The following is a 24080-nucleotide window of genomic DNA, read 5'->3' on the forward strand; positions in this document are numbered from 1 at the left end:
CCATTGACTACCTAATGACTCATTATTTGAGTCTTTTCAGCATCTCCCCCTGTATAAAACGGCACTGCTGGGTTTGGAATTAGATATGACAAACTCCTGACGAATCATCCTGGAAACTGAAATCAAAGTGGTTTCAATTTGTTGTCCACACATAATAACGCTCTGGGAAGCTTAGCGTCCACTTGATTGGCAGTTCAGCTTGTTTCTATTTTCACATTTTCTCTTCCCACCCCCTGTAGTTCTGAGCTGCTAGAATGATAACTTAGGTAGATTACTAGGTTTGAATAAAAGTACTGATATAATTTGTGGTGTTGTTTCTGATAAAAAGCCTGTGCATCTTGACGGGAAGCACATCCCGAGTCTGCCACACTGGCAGCAAACCTGGATGAGCTTTGAAGCAGCCCCCTGGGCGTTCCTGTTTCTTTTTAGAGACCTGTAATGATGATTGGCAAATGGTCACTTGCAGAGAATTTTCTCTTCTAGTATTTGTCCTAATTAACTCTTTATGTTAATACACACATGACAGAAACCTCAAATGATGAAAATAGGATAAAACAAAAAGTATTTCCCTTTTGTCTACTTCCAGAAATAGTTTATGGATATGCGTATTTATATAATAACTTTTTATGCAAATATGAGTAAACTCTACACATTTTTCTGTACCTTGATCCTTTTCATTTATATCTTACCTTTGTAATTATTGTAAATGCATCTTTTTTTAAAAATTGAAGTATAGTTAATTTACAGTGTTGTGTTAGTTTCTGGTGTACACAACGTGATTCGGTTATACATACATACATACACATACGTAAATATTCTTGTTCATATTCTTTTCCATCATAGGTTATTACAAGATACTGAATATAGTTCCCTGTGCTATGCAGTAGGACCTTGTTGTTTATCATTTTATATATAGTAGTTTGTTTCTGCTAATCCCAAACTCCTAGTTTATCCCTCCCCACGTAAATGCATCTTGAATTGTGATTTCTCTATCATTCTTTTTAAAAAGTTTCAGAAAATAAAATCAGTTAAAAATGAAAACGTGTCTTTTAGTTTTATATGCTAGAGAAGCAAACCCAGCAGGGGATGAAATTCAAAACTTTATGGTAAACTATTTCTAAAATGTGTTTTCTTAAGCTACTAATTGAATATGCCAAGTAGAAAATTATTTCAAGCAAATAACAACCCTAGAGGGGAAACATACCACCTGTTCAAAACTTTCCAAACAATATTACCAAGAAATGGAGACTATTAAGCCTGAATGGATTTATTACCTCTTCTAGTAAGTAGTAGATGAAGTCATCCAGCATTTTGGTGTCATAAATATTTATGTGCATTTTGTTTTTACAGGGACTTGACCATATTCTTTGAAGAAATCGCATTTTTTTCACCCCATAGAAGAACTGCATTGCCAAATTTGGGGGAAAAAATTAGAGTAATTTAACACTCTACACTTTTTTTTTTTTTTTTTTTTTGCGGTACACGGGCCTCTCACTGTTGCGGTCTCTCCCGTTGAGGAGCACAGGCTCCAGACGCGCAGGCTCAGCGGCCATGGCCCACGGGCCCAGCCGCTCCGCGGCATGTGGGATCTTCCCGGACCGGGGCACGAACCCGTGTCCCCTGCATTGGCAGGCGGACTCTCAACCACTGTGCCACCAGGGAAGCCCAACTCTCTACACTTTTTAAATTTTTGATGCCTTTGTATGTTTTCAGTTTTTGCAGTATCTTTTTGTATTTTAATTTTATTTATTTATTTATTTATCTATTTATCTCTCTATCTATCTATCTATTTATTTATTTATGTGTTGGGTCTTCATTTCTGTGCGAGGGCTTTCTCTAGTTGCGGCAAGCGGGGGCCACTCTTCATCGCGGTGCGCGGGTCTCTCACTATCGCAGCCTCGCGTTGCAGAGCACAGGCTCCAGACGCGCAGGCTAAGTAATTGTGGCTCATGGGCCTAGTTGCTCCGCGGCATGTGGGATCTTCCCAGACCGGGGCTTGAACCCGTGTCCCCTGCATTGGCAGGTAGACTCTCAACCACTGTGCCACCAGGGAAGCCCCAGAATATGGGAGATTCTGAAGCTACCCATAAAGTCCTTCAAAAGTTTCTTAGAGGCCGGGAGCTTTCATACCCATGGATCATATCATTGAAATTAGGTGGGAAACGGAGGAAGAGAGGTTTGAATATACTCTGCACACAGAAATTCATGACTTCAGGTGTGAGGCTGGGTGTGGAGCATTGAGGGAGCCCCGCTGGCAGGATAGGGAGGAAGGGCTGATGGAGTGGGGTGCCCACGAGGCCAGAGGCTGGGGGTTGGACTCACTTCCTCGCTGCCGGACCCCAGCTCAGGATGCCTTCCGTGCAGGTTGGCATCTGTAAAACAGCAACAGCAGTCTCCTGTGCCCATCACTGGCTTGGTATGAGGGTCAAATGAAAATCATGTGAAAGTGCTTTAGAAACTTTAATGCAGTACACTTGTGCCGTGAATGAATGAATGTATGAAATGAAGCGTTGGGCTGAGTAGAGGATACTTTTGGAATATTTTTAGAGAAATTGTGATAAGCTCAGGGGAAGAATTATTATTAAAATTTAAGTCATACATTGGAAGTAATCATGACCAGTAAAGTTCCTGAAGGAAGGGGTAGAAACTAGTAGTGATGATGGTAAGACGAGAAATTTGCATGGAAAGCCGGAACTTACAACATGTCCATCCATCTACTCTCATTCAGCCTCTGTGAAGAGTGTATCAGAGAGAAATTGCCTCAATTTTAATAATGGAAAACCTGACGCTCAGGAAGGAAGAACCAGCAATCCAGGTTCTTTGATGCCAATTCCTGTGTTTTTTCCTCATAGCTAAATGCTCTTTGTTTTGGGAAGATTTTGAAAGAATTAGTATTATGTTTTACCAATAAATAAGTATTGAAAATATTCCTACACATTTAACAAATGTTCGATCCATAACCTTGAAGACCTATCATCAAGGAATTAATAGAATGCCCCTTTTCACCACCTTATTAGGATGGAAATTTAAAAGGAGGTATATTTATATCAAGAGGTTGAACAGAAAATGATATTCTAAATTCTTTCTGTTCTAAATCTCTCTCCGTTATTCTTAGAGAAGACAGAATGCTTGGAAACACAGCTCAAACTAGGATCTCCAGTTGAACATCTATCATGATGTGTCCTCTGTGACCATTTGTATTTACACATGTGTGTATATGTGTAAAAGGGATGAGAGGGAGAATGTGTGTGTTAAAAAAATAGGTCAGTCCTGATGTAATATAGAATGACAGCATTAAGGCCATCATTGAAAGTTGATCATCTGTAAAAGGACTCAAATGCCAGATCTCATGTACATTTGGTGGGAGCTGTGTGTACATTGATCTTGTCAAGATTCTTATAATTTTAAGAGATACCCCCCCTGCACAACAAATATAAAAGGCTGGTTCTTGGGCGACGTTATGCCTGGGAGTCATATCCTGCCTTGCCACCTACCCTGAATGGCCTTAGTCAAGCTACTCACCTCCTTACCCATCTTAAAGAGGATGGTGCTAGTAGACTCTGGTCCCCCAAGATTGTTAGTATTAAATGAGATTCAGTTCATGTGTATTTAGCACTATGTCCGTTCCATACCGAAGACTGAAATATTAGGTATTTGTTCTTAAATATTTCTTAGAAAAGTGAACACATTTGATGCACAGAGAATGTGAAGTAAAAATTATTCAGAGGGGCTAGACAATTTCTACTTAGTAAAGGAGAAGGTATGAAAGTTGTTTAAACTGTGTAGGGACCTACTGGTTATAATTTGTTGGTCTGAAATTGTATTTTTAACAAAGAAATCTGTTCTGATGTTTAGTGGAGGCATCAATGAGATGAGATGTAGAACTTCCCCAGTTCCACACCTGGAGGGATTTACAAGGCTTTATTTTATTTTCATGATTGAGTTCTTATACATTCACAGGATTTTAGCCCTAGAAACGTGATCATCTTGTGAGACTCTTTGCTCTACATCTGAAGAAACTGAGCCCCAGAAGAGTCAGGAGTGTCCACTGCTCCCTCTAAGGAGTTTCCAGCATTCTTGTTTGTGTTTCTATAATGGTTCTTATATTCAGGTGCCTTCTGTGAGTTGCTTATGTGTACATCTTTGACAATCACTAGTTTTAGTTTCTTGGGAGTAAGCGCTGGGCCCAATTTGCTTTCATATAATAAGAGAGAAAAAGACATTTAAAAATATTTTGTTTGTGCCTCCCAACACACCACGAGGATGGTGTGCTCGTTGACTCTCTTATAGATGAGGAAACAGAGACATGACGTAACTTGCCTCAAATTGCATCTCTGCTAAATGAAGGATCTGGAATATAAACTAGTATTACTAACTTAAAAGCTACAATGGCTGTTCAGTGTGTCTCTGTTTTACTCCACACCCGACTTGTTCAAGAAACTCTAATGAGCTCTAGGAAAGACAAATCCACTAAGTACCCATGGTCTCTGCCTGCTGGAAGCTGTGTTTTAATACTTATAAGAGAATGCAGTGTAAAGTATGCAGTAGAGGTGCAATTAAAGTGTAACTGGTGTATACCTTTGAGTAAACTCCATAATCCTTTTCATTTTTGGAGCACCTGCTAAAGGCCAGGTCTTGGTTTGTGTATTTTATGTGTGTGTGTGTGTGTGTGTGTGTGTGTGTGTGTGTGTGTGTGTATGGTCTCTTAAGCCTTGTGAAGCCATGCAAACTATATATATTGCTATTTTATAGATGAGACAATCAAATTTGAAGTTAAGTAACTTGCACAAGGTCAGCTAGTAACTTCTCTGTGTCCACGCTTATTACACTCTGCCATGCCATTTTCTTAATTCGTAAAAGGAGAGAATAGGTATTTTTTGCCACATACGAAAATGAAGGTTGTATGTGGAGACTTGAAGCTCTCTATGAGATAAAGAAAAGCCAATGTAAATATCAGTATTTATGCTCATTATTGCTCTGTGCTGCCATTTTGGAGATTAACCCTCTACCTGGTTTGGGGATTTGTTTCATAAATGGTATTAGAATACAAAGAGAATAGAAATGAGATCACATATATAGTCCACTCTCCCAATACAGGGACCAAGTCCTTGAGATGCCAGAAAGCAAACAGTAAAAACATGAATGTGGAGCAATAGCTGTGAGAAACCCTTGGGCGAGGGGAGGTGGTCGATTGCATGCGTGGGGGTGGGAGTCACACTCAGAGATGGACGGCCTGGCTGTAGCCTCTCCCTCAAAGCGCGCTGGGCACCTGGAGGCTGAGGACTTTCGCCTGAAACCACAGGGTCAGAGTGTATATGGAAAGAAGCCTTCCTCACAGTTTTGATGAACGTGGGTTTGCTGGTGGAGTGCAAAACCGACCCAAAGAGTTCCCTGAAAGAACACCTACAGAAGAGCTCTCCTGCTGCCCTGAAACCCTGATCATTGGATATTTGCACCCGCTCTCTCTCTTCCTAGGCAGGCAAGTGCTAACTGGATGAGGTGAGAGAAGAGCAGGCAACAACAGAGCACACCAGGGTGCAGAGCAGGTGTAGACAGGCTGGCTGGTCCCCAGCAGCATCCCTATACCAGACAGCTTCAGAGGGGGCTTTGCCCCGACGGGCGGTTCAGGGTGGTGCCTCAGGGCTTCAGTCCGTAAGTAGGAGGGGGTTGGCTGAGGCATGGGGTCTCCTTCGCCTGTATCCGTTTCCAGAAGTACCAGCCATATGCAGCTTATTCCCCAATCACTTCTTATTGCAGTTAGATCAGCTTTATTCACTCCATCTTCCCATCAGGTCTTAGGCATCCAGGCTTAGCACATACTCTCCCCTTTACCAGAATTTGTCTCCCTGTTTTTTTGCTGGCCTTTTTACTTCTGATACCTGAGCAGTTAGCCTAGAAATGAACTCTTCCAAGAAGACCTCCTTGATACGTGCCCAAGTCCCACTCCTCTGTATTCCCATAGCACCCTGTGCTTACTTGTATCACACCATTTTATAATTGTTTGCTTGATTGTCTCTCCTCATAGACTGAATTCTTGGAGGAAAGGGTCACATCTTAGTACATCACCTGGTACATAATAGGTGCACAAGAAATACTTGTTGAATGAATGACAGATGGTCTTATAGCTGCTTACTTCAGAGCATTAGTTTTCAAACGCACGTCTTTTGACTTGAGACACGTATCTCAGTGTCTCTGTCTCAGGCAGACTCAGTGTCTGCCTAGGGGTAGGGGAAAAATTGAGTAAGGTTGACTTTTTCTTAAATCCACCTGCTGGAATCCAAGAAGATTTCTTTAACTGGTTTTTATTGGTACTCCCAGATTGTTCCTTAACAGGATCGAGAGAGAATGTCAGGCTAGGTTAGGTAATATGGACTGGCCATTGACAGATCTCGTGTGTAGCTCAGAATAACGGCTCACACATTAGAAATGCTGATGGCTTACAGTAATTAGATGTGTTTCTGAGAACCAAAGGTAGATTTCTGGAGTTTTCTTCCTAATTTGCTGGTATTAAAATATGCGCCATATTTTCCCAGAAATTGGGAGGGATTGAGTTCATGTTGTTCACATATTAGGTAACTCCAGAATCATGGCTGCTTTGCTGTTGCTTTGTGGACACCCGGACCAACTTTAATATAATGGTGGTTGGTTAGCCACTTATTCTCCTTTCCTGTCAGCCGTTCAGTTCCGGGTTTTGTTCTGTTGGAATAATTGTATTGCTGTTAAAGAAGCTGCTAGATTTAAGGAACAATATCCCATTGAGCCCCAAACTGAGCAGAGTGAAAATTGGTTGCGTACTTTCTTATGAAACTAGAAAAATTTATGATTTCAGGAACAGGGATGGGGCTTTTTCCCCTCACTTATCCCTGGAGAAAACATTCTTCTACTTAACTATTTAGGCATTTCTCGTGGAATCATTGAACTGCAGCTCTTTGTTATTGAGAACACTTAGATGGTCCAAAGAAAATTTCTCTAGGGGCAATGATGATAAAAATTACTTCCAGGGTGAATTATTATAAATGATCAGATAATTGGGGAAGAGATCTGGTATAGGGTGATAGTAGTTGAAAAAGCAAGCATACATTATTCTTTAAGTGGGTGGTGATTTTTAAGGTGGAAGAGCAGAGCAGGAGTCCAGAAACCCGCTCCTAGAGTCAGTTCTGTGTCCCGTCTTTGTGGTCTGCAGGTCTGCAAAACGCACCGCCTCTGCAGTTGCCTCCTCAGGGTGGTTGTCAGCCTGGACTAAATGGCAGCGGTGTGAAGGGTCAAACAGGTGCCCGGCAGACATGATCTTCTTCCCACTTTACTCTTTTTTTTTTTTTTTTAATTAGTCTTTTTGTTACTCATAGGCCGATCCCAAAGAGCTAATCAAGATGGTCACCAGGCACGTGACTCGATACAGACAGGAAGCCTGGCCCGAGGAGCTCGCTGCACTGACCAAGCAGTTACAGTACTACAACGAGCGCCTCCTGGACTTCACTCAGGCTCAGATCCTCCAGGGCCTGCGGAAGGGTGTGGATGTGCAACGGTTTACTGCAGATGACCAGTACAAACGGGAAACCATCCTCGGTCTGGCAGAGTAAGGAATACCCTCGTCTCGTAAAGGGATGGATTTAGAACGTACAAGAACAAGTTGAGTTACCAGGACTATTAATCACAGTCCTGTGAAGATTCACATTCATGGCTGCTATGAAAAGGACGTTCCCCTACTTCTTCCCGTCCTGTGAGGGATGTGTGTGTCTTCCCAAATGGGTTAGTGGTGCAGACGGTATTTTGAGCCTGCAGATTTAAGTAGTAAGGATGGGAATTATTTAAAAAGTTTCTCATGATTTTGATAATCCAATACCAGTACCATGTTAGAGGTGATAGAGTGTGATCAGGGGTGAAAAGTGTCATGCTTACTATAGAAATTTAAAAACAAGATTCCCTTTTATTCCTGGCTAGAGTCTCACTTTGCTACTGCATGGCCATTTAATTTCCTCACTATGTTAAAAGTTAGGTACCGTTGACTTAGTACAAGAGGAGGGACTGAGTGTTATTGGTCCAGGACACCTTTATCTGTCCTGGGTTTCTAGAGAAAGAAGAGCTAACCACTTGAGCACTTTCTTGTTCGAGGCCTGTAGCAGCTGCCGTTCTTTCCTTTGTCCCTTACCGCTCTCAAGAGAAAAGCAAGCCCTTGTGTGAGATGGCGGTACGGTTGGGAAGGTCCCTTTCTAGGTATGGAATTCCCCTTGGTTTTCATACTCGTCTTCATTTTTTGTTTTAGATCAGATGAGTTCAGATCAAATGAGAATTACATGTCACATGGTGGGAAAGTGAAAAAAAAAAGTTTTTTAAAGTGTGTTCACCCACAGTGGTTATTAAGTTAGAGGTATGTTTTGTTTTTAACACCCCAATATGTGGAGTGCTTATCATGGGCCAGGAACTGTGTTAGGTGCTCTGTAAACTTTATTTTATAAACATCTTTTAACCCTTAAAGATAACCGTATGACATAAAATGTTGTTATCCCCATCTTACAGCTAAAGAATGTGAGGCTCATTGATATAAAGTAAGTGGCCCAAGTTTACATAGGTGGTAAAGATCACAACTGTGACTTTAACCTTGATCTGCCACATGCCAAAGGCATCACATCTTCACACCATGTGCCCTCCCCACACTGCTGGATTGAATTCTCAAGGAAGCATTGGTATGCAGTTCAGTCTAGGCTTCCAGCCCTTGAAACGAGGTTTAATTGTGCTTACGTTTAATGATTATTTCTCTCTCCTGATAAGTTACCTTAAAATAACAAAGATAGGCTTGGTTATGGTAGTGGTATATGCTATTTTTCATCATTATTCTTAAATCTTAAAGAAAGTGGCAAAGTAACCTTGGTACTACTCTGTAATAGTTTTATATTAGCCTGGGCTTCTTTCCTACTAGAAGACACCCCAGATTCTCTTTAGAGTGAGGCGGGGAACAGAGAGATCAAAGCAAGAGGTAGGAACAGCCTATAGCAGAATTAAGTTAAGAAGAGAAATAATAGAATTTTTTTTCTCTTCCCCTCTGTTCTGGAGGTTCGTAATTTCATAGGGTCATTTAATATGAAAGTGACCAAAGAGATCATTTAATCCAACCTCCTTACTTTTGGAAGAGGAATCTGAGAACCACAGAGCTTTAAAGGATTGTTCAAGGCCACACAGCCAGGAGTTGAGCCTGGGCTTCCTATTTGCAAGTCCAGCGGGCTTTTTCTTTGGGCATTTGGTAATCCTTGGAGCCATGCTCATGGTTTCTTAGAAGAGAGGTTACTATGCAGAATAAAAGTCGTTACGGCGCGCCTTACATTTGGCTTTTGGTCTTTGTCTTTTCTTTTTAAGTATCCAGCTGCCATATGCTATTTGAAGTATGTCCTGAGGACAAACATATGCTTTTGATAAATATATAATAGAATCTTCTCCACAATCTGTTGGTTAGAAAAATACACAGCAGTCTTTAGATGGCTTGTTTAAAATGTCTCAGAGTGTCTGTGGGCTTTCTGAGTTAGCAGTTCTGACTTGGAGATGGCATTTTAGCGTCTCACGTACAAGGATCCTCGAAGGACCTGCTTCCTTCTGTTCTGCGGCTCCACCTTCAGATGTGACCATTCTTTATTCTCTTCCTAATTGTACGTCCCTTTAGTGGCAGTTGTTTTCTGTGAGTGCATTATAGTTGTCCTCTGTCGTCTCTGTATCTTAGTGATTACATTCTCAGTGGTTAGGGTGACTTTGAGGAGAACAGAGTATAGTTTGGTTAGTTCCCACTTTTATCAGATAATAAAGATGTGAATACTTACTGAGCATGTACCTGGTGTCAGGCACTGTGCCAGACTCCCACAGTAGGAAGAGTGAGCTGCTAATGGTGCCTGTTCTCCAGGAATTCTCATCTATCACATGGATATTGGTATTCAATGAGTACTTTAAGAAAAAATTTTTTTAATTAATTTATTTTTGGCTGTGTTGGGTCTTTGTTGCTCCACACGGGCTTTCTCTAGTTGTGGCGAGTGGGGGCTACTCTTCGTTGTGGTATGAGGGCGTCTCATTGCAGTGGCTTCTCTTGTTGCGAGCACAGGCTCTAGGCATGCGGGCTTCAGTAGTTGTGGCATGTGGGCTCAGTAGTTGTGGCTCGCGAGCTCTAGAGCACAGGCTTAGTAGTTGTGGCGCACGGGCTTAGTTGCTCCGCAGCACGTGGGATCTTGCTTGGCCAGGACTCAGAACCTGTGTCCCCTGGACTGGCAGGTGGATTGTTAACCACTGTGTCACCAGGGAAGCCCAAGAAATAATTTTTGACAGTTACCTAATAATCCAAGCATTGACAGACTTAACCCAGTCCTTGGCCTCTTTTTTTATAGTCTATGAGCATAGAATGTTTTTTACATTTTTAAAGCTTTGTGGAAAAACAAGAATAAAAAGCAATAGAAAGAAGAATATGCTACAGAGACTGTATGGTGGTAAAGCCTAAAAGATTTACTGTCGAGCTCTGCGCAGAAAACATTTGCCAACTCCAGGCTGATCAAATGTATAAATGTCCTGGCTTCCTTAGCTGGGGTAAGTACAGTCTTAGCAGTATTACTTAATGATAACAGGTATTTCATTCCCGTTTCTGTGGTTTTGTCCACCATTCTTCCAACCAAGAATTCCATCCTTATATTTCCTCTACTTCTGGGAAATAGGGGTCTTGCAGTAGTCTTACCAAAATGGCCTTTATGTAGGTGCTCTGGACCAGAATTCCTTATATGCGTAGAGATTCTCAAATCTGATGATACCATTCCCTGGTTTAAACTTTCCACTGACTCTCCATTGCCTACAGGATAAGATACAGGTCCTTCAGCTGGCCTGTATGGTCATGGTTGTGACACCACGCCCCCTTCTGCTTCCTCTGTCAGAAGCCCATCTGTCTCTTCTCCCTCTTTACAGCCTCTACTTCTTTAATCCTTGTTTACTCTCCGATCTTCAGCTCAGATTGGTTACTCTCTCGTCTCCATCCTCACAGTATTTTGTAGCATTTCTTTTAGCACTCCCCACATTCTGTTTGATTCCTGGTTCACATTTCACATCCTCCATTAGGCTGTAGGTTCCTCAAGAAATATCTTATTTGTTTTTATGTCCTCAGCAGCTAGCATAGTAGCTGGCCCAATGTAGAAAACAAAAATTTGTTGAGTGACTAACTGTGCTTTCTCAAATATCTATCTGTAGGGTAGGGATCCCTTTCCTTTCTACTGCTTTTTGACTGTAGGCTCCGGTATCTAGATCAGAATTTTTTGATCTCAGTACATTTTGGACTGGGTCATGCTTTGTTGTGGGAAGGCTGTTCTGAGCATTGTAGGATGGTTGGCAGCCTCGCCGACCTCTACCTGCTAGACGCCAGCAGCTCTCTCCTTTTCCTCACCCACTGTGACAATCAAAAATGTCTCCAGACACTGTCAAATGTCCCCTGGGGGACAGAATCACCCTCGGTTGAGGTCCACTGATCTAGACAATTCCTTGGTCAATTGCAATGCGCCACAGAGATAAAAAGAGCATTCAAATTCCTTCGGTGTACTTTTCCTGACTTACTGTGAAATGTCTTATTAAGGACTGTGCTGGCCGCACCCCTGTCAGCTGGAGAGCGGTCCTAACGAGCGTCTTCTTTGCTGATTAAGGTCATGTGTTTCTCTCCTCCCCCTTCCCCTCTGGCTGATGGACGTTCGTGAAGGACGCTTGAGGAGAACGTCTACAGCATTGCTCTTTCTCTGGCCCAGCGCTACAGTGTCTCCTGTTGGGAAGTTTTCATGACCCATTTGGAGTTCCTGTTCACCGACAGTGGGTAAGCACACAACTCTTTTTTTTTTTTTTTTTTTTTGCGATACGCGGGCCTCTCACTGCTGTGGCCTCTCCCGTTGCGGAGCACAGGCTCCGGACGCACAGGCTCAGCGACCATGGCTCACGGGCCCAGCCGCTCCGCGGCATGTGGGATCTTCCCGGACCGGGGCACAAACCCGCGTCCCCTGCATTGGCAGGTGGGCTCTCAACCACTGCGCCACCAGGGAAGCCCATGCACACAACTCTTATGCAAGTTTATTTCCATGTTTTTCTTTTCAGAGTCTATTTTAAAGGAATCTTGAAGTCATACTGTTCAATTTCACTTTTCCTTTTGAGCTGTAGTAGACCAGTGTCTTTGTATAGTCTCTCTTCATATGTCTCTGACATACCAATACGCTAACTGTAGTCTTAGTTTTTGTTTTTCAGTAATAATAGTCCTGAGTTTGAGACTTTAATTCATTCATTTATTCGAAGATATTTATTGACAATCTCTTGTGTACTAGGAACAGTGTTAGGTGCTAGGGTTACAATAGTCAGTAAATTTCAGCTGTCTTGGAACTCATAGTCTACGGTAGGAGACAGATTATAATTGAATAATGACATAAGCAAATGTGAAATTAAAGCTGTTATAGGCACTGTGTAAGAGAGCCCAAATAGGGGATTTGGCATAGTTAGGGAAGGCTTTCCTGAAGAAATAACTCTTGAGCTGAGACCTAAAGAGTGACTCAAAATTAAGTACACTACAAGGAGATGGGAAGCATTTTCTAGGGAGGCAAAACAGTTGAGTGCAAAAGCCCTTTGACAGGATGGAACGTGATGTCTTTGAGCCTAACAGGTGGGTGGTGACGCCCTGAGAGTCAGTGGAGCACGGGGTGAGGTGGGGCTGCTGAGAACCTGGAAACCAGACCTTGCAGCCAGACCGTACAGGCCCTATCCAGGGCTGTGGGCTCTTTCCTAAGAGTAATAGGAAGGTATTTAAAGATTCTGGTAAAAGAGAGGGAGGTAATATGATCAGATTTGCATTTTGATAAGATCACTATGGCGACAATGTTGAGGAAAGATTTTAGGGAGGCCAGCATAGACATATATGGACCAGTTCGGGAGCTCTGGTAGTAATAGACTGCAGGACAGGTGACCATAGCCTGGAGGAGGGCTTTGAAAGTACAGGAGAGGTGAGAATGGGTTTCAGAGATACCTGGAAGGTGAAATAAATGGTAATAAATAAATTGATTAATAAGAATAAACTAGCTATGAAGGTGAGTGAAAGGAGAAGAGCCAAGAATTATCTCCAGGATTTTACTTGGTCTGCCTCTTGGACAGTGACATCATTTGAGACAGAAAACACTAGTTAAGGACACAAGGTATTTCAGGGGAGGGTGAGGAGAAGGCAAAGGAATGGAAAAGTTTATACACATTGAAATTCCCAAGAGGAAAGGTCAAGCAGACAGTGCATCTTATAGATCTGGAATTCAAAAGAGAAGGTGGAGCTGGACATGCTAATTTGGGAGCCATGTGCACATAGATGATAAATAAGCTGTGTTGTGGGTGTGCTTTGGGTGATGAACATAGAATGAGAAAAGGAGAAAGACTTACGACAGACCTCGGGGACCTTCCACAATTAGTGATAGAGGAAGAGCTGCTAGCAAAAGGGACAAAAAGAGCCATCGAGAGGAAGGGCTCTTGTTCTAGGCAAGCCATGGGAAGGAAGAGTTTCAAGAAGTGGAGGTAGTATGGAATGGTCAGGACCTGCTTATAACTCATCATCTTTAATTTTGATTAATATCTTTGAAATTGTACCCTCTACGTTTTAGTGTTTATGAAATTGCTACATGGGTAATAGTGTTATCTATGATAAATATTGTACTGACTTCACCATTTTTGAGGCATAGAAATATGTTCAAATAAATGTTCCTTCTTATACGCACATTAGCGTAAAAAAATCTTGGCATTTTATTAAATATCTTTTTCCTTTCGTTGAATGTGACATAGAAGGTGGTCATGTCTGTACAGACAGGATGCTCCATTGGTCTCTGAATATATTATAAATTATCAGGCACTCTAGTAACGTGCAAGACTGTTCCCAGCATATCATTATACCTGATAGTGGTGTGATTATACAAATGCACGGAAATTACAAAAGCAGGAAATCATTACCTCCTGTTTTGTCATTACTTGTGAGTGACAAAACACCTAATATTGATTTAGCAAGTGGTGTTTGTTGATTCATGTTCTTTACTTAAAAGCCTGGTGTTTGCCTTACTATTCAGTTCAGCTTAGTAACACAAGTATTAAAGATCAGCCTTGTTAGTACAATAGAAATTGCCCAATATTTACTTGTTGAGTCAATGCCAATGGGAAGTTAATAGGTCAGAGCTGCAAGAAAAATAATGTTCCGTACCTTAGGGTTTTGTATTACTGTTCCGTTATAAAAGCCATCTTCCCCCCGAAGTTGATTTTTTCTATAATTTTACATTCTCCTTCCTCTTGGTTGAATTTGGAGGTATTTCCTCGTCTCACCGAATGTACAGATAAGCAGACACACAGGTCGGGTGAGGCAGCATTGTGCAGTAGAGCAGAAGCCTTCCAATCAAGAAACCTAGAGCAAATCCTGTGTCTCTCCAGCTGTGTGTCCCTGCACAAGAGAATTCAATTCTCTGAAACTCATTTTCCTTTACTCTAAGTGAGGTGTCATAAAAATTAAATGACTTCCTGGTGAAATATCAAACCTACAGTACCTGACACATGATCCATAATTAATGGTAGTTTATTCCTGGAATTTCACTCCTGTAAGAAAGAGATAATTGTCGTAAACACCCAAACTGGAGTTCCCGGTCTCCTTTTTCCCCTTATTCTTCCTCATTTTCTTTCTTTTTCTTGGTAGTTTTCAACATCAGTGATGGCTTTGAGCGGCTGTGTACACCTGGAGTCGGCTCCCTCTGGCGGACACTGGTTCTCCCAGGGCGTGTTCAGCTCCCTGAGCTCAGGGCTGATTTCTCACTCACTGCAGCCTTCACAGCCATCTTCACCTCTAGGCTGTTCTAGACCCTTTGGTGCATCTTACAGATAACATTAACTACCAGTGAGGGCATGGGTTTTGGAGTCAGGCCACATTTCAAGATCCAGCTCTGCTGCCCATACCCCCAACTGTGTACCTGGGCACGTCTCTTGATCCTCTTGGGTCACTGTTTTCTCAGTTAAGGGGACCACCATCCCCACCTGGTATGGTTGTAGAGACTAGAGAAAATCTGTGGAAAGCGTATAGCCGGGGGCTCTTTAATGCTGTCGAGATTGTTCCTGTTATTGTTCTTACCAGTCCTGCTGACTCCATGTGTGTCTGTAAGTTTTGAATATGGGATCATTTTGAAATGGCAGAGGATGTTTCTAGCTGATAGAATAGTACCACATTTGTTTATTCATTAAATATTATTATTATCTTTTTCCTAGTACCTTTGTGTACCAAGCATAGGTTTAAATGCGGAACAAGACAGACACATCCTTACCTTTATAGAGCTTATATTCTAATTGGGGAGACCCCCATCACACACACACACAGTTAAAAACAACTAAAAAATAAATTGCTGGTCATAATAAGTACCATAAAGGAAATGCACAGGGAGCAGATGGGAAAGGCCTCTCTCGGACGTAAAAAGAGCTCACTATTGGAGAATGGAAGAAAAGGCATTTCAGGCAGAGGGAATGTATTTCAGGCATTTCTGGGACAGGGACGTTCTTGGCCTTTTTGAGTAACTACAGGAACGCCTTTGTGGCTGGAGCGCATGGGGCCTAGTGAGCAAAGGCTTACATAAGGGCCAGAAGTGCCTCTCACTGTCAGCCTTGATAACACTCCGTCTGTTCCTTCTTATTTAAACTGCAGACCTGAAGGCCATACATCCTACATTTTCATTTCACTCTAGTAGGTACTTTTACCGTCACGCAGGGGATTAATTATCCAAGTGATTTTGCTTGGGTGGCAGAGATCGTGATACCTCTTCATCTCTGCTGGTTAGTTCAGTGCTGCCTCTTTCAGGCGCCTGGGAAGGGACTCTGTGCTGTGCTGTTTTGCACAGTCAATTTCATATTCCCTGGTAGGATTCTTCTGGTCTCAAGTATAAGGATGGGCAAGAGCATGCTGTAGCTGTGGGGAGGTGAGTGGGCTATAATGCATCTACCTTTTCCTGCACTGAAACAGGAGTGACACAGAACCTCTGCCTGAGGGTTGCTGTCGCTCATAGGCAGGTTTGTGTCCAGATTGTCACATGGTGAAGAATTCTCAATTCTGGCCTTCTCTTCTTGACTTAGTTGAGGAGTTTGAGAATAGTTGGTGGGTAGAGAGGGGATTTAAGGCAACTTAGCTTCTTAAAAGTATGTTATAACATTGAAAAAGAAGATAAGTAAAAATTCAAACCAGGAAAAATCCATTTAGAGTAGGAAGGTTGAATGTAGAAATTCAGGTCATAGGTCTTACTTATTTTTTAAAATTGAGCCATACATAAAATTTTGATCTTTCTTTGGCCTAAAGGACCATGATCCTGATCATGACCGAGACTGTGATTTGCATTGTACATAAGAAGAAATCTTCCAGTCCTAAAACTGGAAGAACTAATTACTACCATCACCGAAATGGAAGCAGTTGTTTCCATGTATCTGCAACCTTCCTTTCCATGTTGTGATTTTTAAGGCCACTTTTCCCCCAGATAGGAAAAAATTCCTGACACTGGCACAAAATGTAATAAGCAAAAAGATGCATTTTGGGGCCTGTTTTTGTCTTGTGGAAAGTGCACAGTCTTTGGATCCTGCAGGTCTGGGTTTAAATCGTGGCTCTGTGACCTCCTTCTAGTGTGTACATGGTGGGCAAGTTGTTTCATCCCTCTGTTCCTAAGTTTCCTCCTCTGCAAACTGAGTAGTCTTATTCCATTTTGCAGAATTGCTCTGAGATTTGAGAGATTTATACAAAATGCCTGACATGTATTAGATGCTCAAAGGAAAAAAAAAGTAGTTGCTATTGTTAATTCTGGAAACAGACCAGATTTACTGAACTCACCCTCTGACCGCTATCAGCCTAACATTGCAAATCTGATTTTTTAACAATTATTTTTCAGGATAGTGTGCTATCAGTTATAATATACATGCTTTGTGAGAATTAAATGAGATGACATAGTACTTAACGTATAAGATGTGTTCGGTAAATGATGCCTGTTGTTGCTTCTGTGCTATGGTGTCTTTTAAAATATCTTTTTGTTAGAGAGGTGATAATACGAGACTACATAAACCAGTCGGAATTGACATTTTATGAGAAATGAAAAGGCTTAAGGGGTCAGAGTTGTCCTTATGGAGGAGACGAAGCCTATTCACATGGGCTTCTTTCCACGTCACCACTCTGTCCACAGAAAACGTTCCACAAAGGAACTCACCAAGTATTAGTGTGACAAGAAGCAGACTCCAAGGTACTCATTATTGATTCTCTCATCAACTGTGTAGGTGACCTTGCAAAGTTAAAGTTCATTGTTTGGTTTGCAAAGACACTTGGCTAAAATGTTGGAAAAACTGGAAAAGGCCATGATTATTTTTTTTTACCACGTTTCCCCAGCATAACCACATATTCAGCTGTCAGGCAGCACTGCAGGTCAAGGCTGCCACATCACGTTCATTCTGAGGCATTTGTGTGGCAAATATCTTGGACTGTTTCCCTCAGGTCGGAGTAGTTGTGATTTAGAGGGTAGAATTGTGTCTTCCCACAGAAATCAGTGGTGGAGGCCTATTCACCCATGGTCATGGTCATTCATGTGGATTTCTGTATCTTCACACTTTTAGGATTAGTCTTTGGGGGAAATGCTTAGAAGTTCTGCATCTGAACCGTGTGGACCAGTGGACCTCATCCCTTTGCTCCCTCCAGCCTTTCCCAGGAGCTCTCTCCCTCTCGCCTTCTTCTCTCCTCTTCAGTCAACTCATGGAATTGTATCAGTATTATCACTCAGTGTCAGATTGAGTAAAGTAAAATGCATTTAAATAAATTTGTTTCCCTCCATGAATATAAGTCCTTTCAATTCATGCTGTTCTTGAATCACAGTTTCGGCTGATTGACAACTCGAAGCCATTACAGAATCCCTTAATCATGGGATTAGTACTAATAACTTATTCCTTGTGCCTTTCGTACAACTAATGCTAATTTTCTTCTTGTAGTTAATCTCTGAAAGTTAAATTTGCACCATATATATACTTATATATATGTGTGTGTATATATATGTGTGTATATAAATATTTATATATGTGTGTGTATATATATATTTATATATAAATATATATTTATATTTATATATATATATATATATATATATTAGTTGCCTTATAGCTAAAGCTTAGAAAAACCACTTAAACAGTTTTTAAGGGTAACTACTGATTTGATCAGTGAAAGTTCCACCGTAGTTTCCTTGTATTTCTTCCTACTCTCTTGAATGTGGGTTCTTTGGAATTGTTTTCTAAGCAGAGATTTCATTTCTTGTTCCAAAAGGAAGATAACAGCATCTTTCGATGGGAACTCTTAAAATGGGTTATCAATTACTGGCATCTATGGAAGATCTTAGTACCTTGTAATTTACTGAAGAGGGAGGTTTTCGTGTTTATCATGTGTCAGTAAAAGTATTCCAGTACCTCTCTTGACAAGATAATTAGGGAAAATTGCACATCAGGCAAAGTAAACTGCAGGCACAGAAGAATAGGTGGGTGGGCGAGGGGGGAAAGTAACGTTGACTGAGAGAGACTGTATTCAGAATCTAGTCGAACACAGATGGACTAAAGCTGTTGTGGTTTAGCCATTGTCCATTTTGTAGATGAGTCTCAGATACGCTGCTTGCCAGGGGATAGCAGTGAAGTGTGACAGGAGAACTCTTTTAGATGACTGCCCCTGAGAGAGAGCTAATGTCTGTCACAGAAAGAATCCTGGTTTTGAAATGGTTGTTAGTGAGGGCGCTTATTAAGCGCCATTGGTTGACGGCTGCTTTGTGACTAGGTGAGCAGCCCCAGCCATGCGGAGTCCAGACAGATCTGGACGCTTGGTCTTAGGCGTCACTTAACCTCTCTGATGACAGTCTCTCACTTGCCTGCCACAGTAATCCATGGAATAAGTGCAGGGTTTCTTTCCTCTTCCATCAGGCATGTGGCTCTGATTGCAAGTCTTTGTCAACGTGAATCATCTTAATGGGATGACGCAGTTTCTTATTTCCTTCTTCACTGCGTTGTTTTCAGACTTCACTTTGCAAATTATGAAGGAACATCAGGAATTCTGTGACTTTCATATACCACTGGGTGTACAGTACGGGAGAAATCGCAGGTTTGGTTACAGACCACTGCAATAAAGCCAATATCACAATAATGCTAGTACATGAATGTTTTTGTTTCCCATTGCATATAAAAGTTACATTTACACTACACTATAGTCTATTAAGTGTGCGAAAATATGTCTAAAAAACATGTGCAGACCTTAATTAAAAGATACCTTAGGGACTTCCCTGGTGGCGCAGTGGTTAAGAATACGCCTGCCAGTGCAGGGGACGTGGGTTCGATCCCTGGTCTGGGAAGATCCCACATGCCATGGAGCAAGTAAGCCCGTGCGCCACAACTACTGAGCCTGCACTCTAGAGCCTGCGAGCCACAACTACTGAAGTCCACGCACTCTCGGGCCCACATGCTGCAACTACTGAGCTCGCGTGCTGCAGCTACTGAAGCCCATGTGCCTACAGTCTGTGCTCCACAACAAGAGAAGCCACCACAATGAGAAGCCTGCGCACCACAGCGGAGTAGCCCCCGCTCACCACAACTAGAGAAAGCCTGCGCGCAGCAATGAAGACCCAGAGCAGCCAAAAATAAATAAATAAATAAATTTATTTATTTTTAAAAAGTTACCTTATTGCTAAAACAATGCCCAATTACAATAGGAACACCAAAGATCACAGATCACCGTAACAGATATAATAATGACAAAGTTTGAAATATTGCGAGAATTACCAAAATGTGACACAGAGACACGAAGTGAACAAACTCTGTCGGAAAAAATGGCACCAATGGACTTGCTTGACCCAGGGCTGCCACCAACCTTCCATTTGTAAAAACAATGCAATGCCTGTGAAGCGCAATAAAGCAAAGCACAGTACCAAACGAGGCCTGCCTGTGTCTTTCAGGGCTGACCTTGCGTTCTTTGAAGAGTGATAGTATCCGAAGAGTTTTGAATAGCCGTCCATTTATACTCGCTATTTCCTGTACAGGCCTTGTGCTTTCTTGTCTTGATACTTTTGTTCATATTATTTCTGCTTCATTCCTTTCTACAATACCAAGCTCAAGTACTTCTCTCAATAAGCCTTCTGGTGTCATCGATATCTACCTCCTCTGACATGACAGCTTTAGTGACCCCACTCGTAACTGGAATATAATTGCATGTCCTTTGTCAGCCCACACCATTATTCTGCAGTGTTTTTTAAGTACGTATAATGCAACTGCTGGATGAAAGCTCTGTGTTGTAACTCTATACCCTCCCCAGTGCTGAGCACAGGGCCTTGTCCGTAGAGGACACCTAAGTTTTTGTTCATTCTCCCGTCTATTTGGCATTCATAAGACACGTGTCGAGTGTTTCCTTTGTACCACACGCTGGTGCTTGGTACTGAGAAGCTAAAGCTGAAGAAGATGTGGTATCATCTTTGCCATCAGGTGGTACATGGTGTAGTGAGGGAGACAGGCAAAGTAATAAATAGTTAAAGCAGGTTATGAATAGACGGATACTCTGGGACATCTTTATAGATAGGGATATTTTTGTAAATGTTTAAACCGTGTCTTAATAGAAAAACAGGGTTTCTCTTGAAGTGAAAGTTAAAAGAGCATTTTTGAATTGCTTGATATTTTGACTTTATAAATCGCTGCTGTTATCCCAAGTATTATCACATCCTGATACAAATTTTAAAGTATATTGTGTATTAACTTTACGTAAAAGAAAAACATGTCTTGGCACTTAGGGGGAATTCCAATAAACAGGGTATCGTATTTCAGAAGAGTAGCTTTTAAATGATATGAAACCTAACTTTGATCCTGTCAGAGGTCTCACTTCCTGCTCCTAGGTACTTTCATTGCTACTCTACGAACCCTGGAAGCTGGGAGTTTCTGTTAGTGCCAAAGGCTGCTTGAAGGCCTCTTACGGTTAGAAAGCTTGAAACTCATCCCGCTTGGGGTATTGGGATTATGCTGGGCAGGAGGCACTGTGCTCTGTCCAGGGAGAAGCATGAGACCAAAATTAAGCTCTCCCCGTCACCCAAAAAACACAAACTGATCAACCAAGCAGAAGTCCTTAAATTTTTTTTTCAAGAGTTTAACCTTAAATGACTTAAAAAAAATAACATTATAAAGACAGCTAAGGCAGGATGAAAATATTGATGTGTGCTTTATTCAAGTGGCGTTCGTTACTACAGGTAATTCAAGTGAAAGTGCGAGTATCTCTTCTATTTTAATTGTTTGAACACAGTGTCAAGGTTATGTCTACTGTCAGTTCAAGCCTCTGATATAAGATTTATGCCTAAAAGTTGGGGTTGTTTCTTCACTTCTCTAGTTCCTAAATTCCTGAAATAATAAATTTGTTTACATTTCTATAAGGAAGCTCAGGTTTTAAATTTTTCTTGTGATATGAATAAATAATGCATAGTAGAAGGTGACAGATCTGGGTTCATTTCCCAGCTAGTAAGCACTGGGCAGTTCTCTGTAGAGAACTACAGGGTACTGTAGACCCCCGCATGAGACAACGTGAAAATCATATAGTACCATTTGAAACACGTTTGTTTCCCTTTATATAAACTACCTGCACACACTGGTGGTTTCCTGTCTTTGATTAGGCAGCAAGAAGGGATTTGTAAGAAGTAGCCTTTCTTCCTAGGTTTCCAAACAAATAAACAAAAAACATGTTGTTTAATAAAGGAACCAAATCTTACCAATCTTAACATACTTTCTTTGTCTCTTAATTTCAGTTTGTCCACAGTAGAAATTGAAAGTCGAGCCCAGTCCCTTCATCTCTTCGAGACGTTGAAGACCAGTCCCGAAGCCTTTCACAAGCACATGGTCAAGTATATTTATCCCACGATTGATGGCTTTGATCATGAAAGACTGCTGTATTATTTCACTCTGCTGGAAAGCTGTGGCTGTGCAGATTTGGGGAAATACACCATTAAACCAGAAACCCACATTCGGCTGCTAAAGAAATTTAAGGTAGTTGCATCAGGTAAGTTAATCATTTTCCTGCTTGGACTCATTCTTTAAATGTAATCTAGGGCAATTTTCTATATACAGTCCTGTTCCTGCATTGTGGCTGGCATAACTGAAACCACAGTATTTTTATGCTAATAGACTTTATTCTGTCTCCAACTCCTTTACTTACTGTTGAGGGAATTAAATACTGGAGAAACTTAAGTCACACAATGACTTAACGCAGACCTGGTACTAAAATCCAAAGTTTCTGACTAGTACGCCAAAGGTGTTTTCCCTGCTTCCACTGGTTATATTTTATCTACATAAATGACAAGGCTGAGATGCTTCCCAATAGGCAATTTGGCAGGATTTCACTTAAGTGGACCTACATGTTTAAAGTATGTTTGGAACCCTTAAAATAAGAGCCTTTGAATCTTTGATAAATTGTGGAATTTTTTTTTTTTTTTGCGTTACGTGGGCCTCTCACTGTTGTGGCCTCTCCCGTTGCGGAGCACAGGCTCACGGGCCCAGCCGCTCCGTGGCATGCGGGATCCTCCCGGACCGGGGCACGAACCCGTGTCCCCTGCATCCCAACCACTGTGCCACCAGGGAAGCCCTGTGGAAATCTTTAGAATGGTGTCTGTAGCTCATAACTGAGAAATTAACCGTGTTAATACCTCTCAAATCTGTATGATACTTTACAATTTACAAGGCACTTGCAAAGCTGCACTCATCTGCTATTCATAACAACTTTGAGTATTTACTTCAGTTTATCAGTGGTTTACTGAGTAGCTGAATTAGACCCTGGACTAGACACAGAGGAAAGGGAGTAAGATTCAATTCCTGCCTTCAGGTAGTTGATGAGGTACTAGATGAATAACGAATATAGTGCAGTTTGGTGAGAGCACTGATAGAAGACATAGGTGCCATGGGGGGATTGAAGAAGCGAAGAGATATTGCCATCTCCAGGATACAAATGAGGACACTGGAGCTCACAGCAATTGAGTGACCTGTTCAGGGTCGCACAGTTGGTTAAGTTGCAGGCAGGGATTGGAACTCAGATCTTCTGATGGACCTCATTGACAAACGAAGCTGTGCTGTAACTAAATCTTTTCATTCAGCCACGCAGAGGGGCTGTGTGTGTATTTGAAAGCTCCTGTGTGGTTATCTGGGAATGAACTACTCTCTTTTTTTCCCCTTTTCTTTCCGATAGGTCTTAATTACAGAAAGCTGACAGATGAAAACATGAATCCTCTTGAGGCATTGGAGCCAGTCCTTTCAAGTCAAAATATCTTATCCATTTCCAAACTTGTTCCCAAAATCCCTGAGAAGGATGGGCGCATGCTCTCCCCAAGCTCTCTGTACACCATCTGGTTACAGAAGTTGTTCTGGACTGGAGACCCTCACCTCGTTAAACAAGTCCCGGCATCCTCCCCCGAATGGCTGTGCGCCTATGACGCCTGCATGAAGTACTTTGATCGTCTCCTCCCAGGTGACCTCATCACTGTGGTGGATTCAGTGACCTTTTCTCCAAAAGCTGTGACCAAGGTAACCAAAAAGATAAGAGTTTAAAGTAGATTGGCTGCTTTAGAAGAAATGAAAATTGCTCTTACATTCTGTCGATTTTGTTTTTATTTGCTTTCTTGAAATAGGGAATACTTACATGTTTGGCAGTTTTGGTTTTTGTTAAGCATGAGGTATTTTAATTGGGAGATCATTTTCCTCTATCACAGTTGTGCAGGCAATATAAATCAGGCTTAACTGTTCTAATTTGCACGTACATTTTGTTCATGTTATAGTTCTCATAATATGGCATTTTATAGTAAATATTGCATCCTGTTCTTTCCAATTGACAAGTGGAAAGAACCTCCAGTGCCAAACCCACTTTACTTGCACTCAGAGCCAGGCTACCAACTTAGCGACGATTAAGTCCAGGTCTTAAAACAGTTTCACGTGAATGCTACGTAGTACATGACTTGGTGGTAGAATTACCCATGTGAGTCTGTGTGGCAATTTCCAATGTCTGCTCCATGCCCAGGTCTGAGCCCTTTAAT

The 24080-nt window shown here is 41.7% G+C and overlaps 1 protein-coding gene across 3 annotated transcripts in view; it reads left to right on the top strand.

Moving 5' to 3' along the window:
- NBAS (NBAS subunit of NRZ tethering complex) overlaps positions 1 to 24080 on the top strand; it is a 339511-nt gene that overhangs the window by 214104 nt on the left and 101327 nt on the right. For all 3 annotated transcript variants that reach the window (XR_009566136.1, XM_030844571.3, XM_030844572.3), the window contains 4 exons: positions 7347 to 7576; positions 11705 to 11815; positions 21810 to 22060; positions 23240 to 23574. Coding sequence is in view for 2 of the 3 variants with exons in the window: in XM_030844571.3 (XP_030700431.2) it covers positions 7347 to 7576; positions 11705 to 11815; positions 21810 to 22060; positions 23240 to 23574 (927 nt within the window). In the remaining variant the exon portion in view is untranslated. The remainder of the gene's footprint in view (positions 1 to 7346; positions 7577 to 11704; positions 11816 to 21809; positions 22061 to 23239; positions 23575 to 24080) is intronic.

Source organism: Globicephala melas, chromosome 12 (genome assembly GCF_963455315.2).
Source record: "Globicephala melas chromosome 12, mGloMel1.2, whole genome shotgun sequence".
NCBI lineage: Eukaryota > Metazoa > Chordata > Mammalia > Artiodactyla > Delphinidae > Globicephala > Globicephala melas.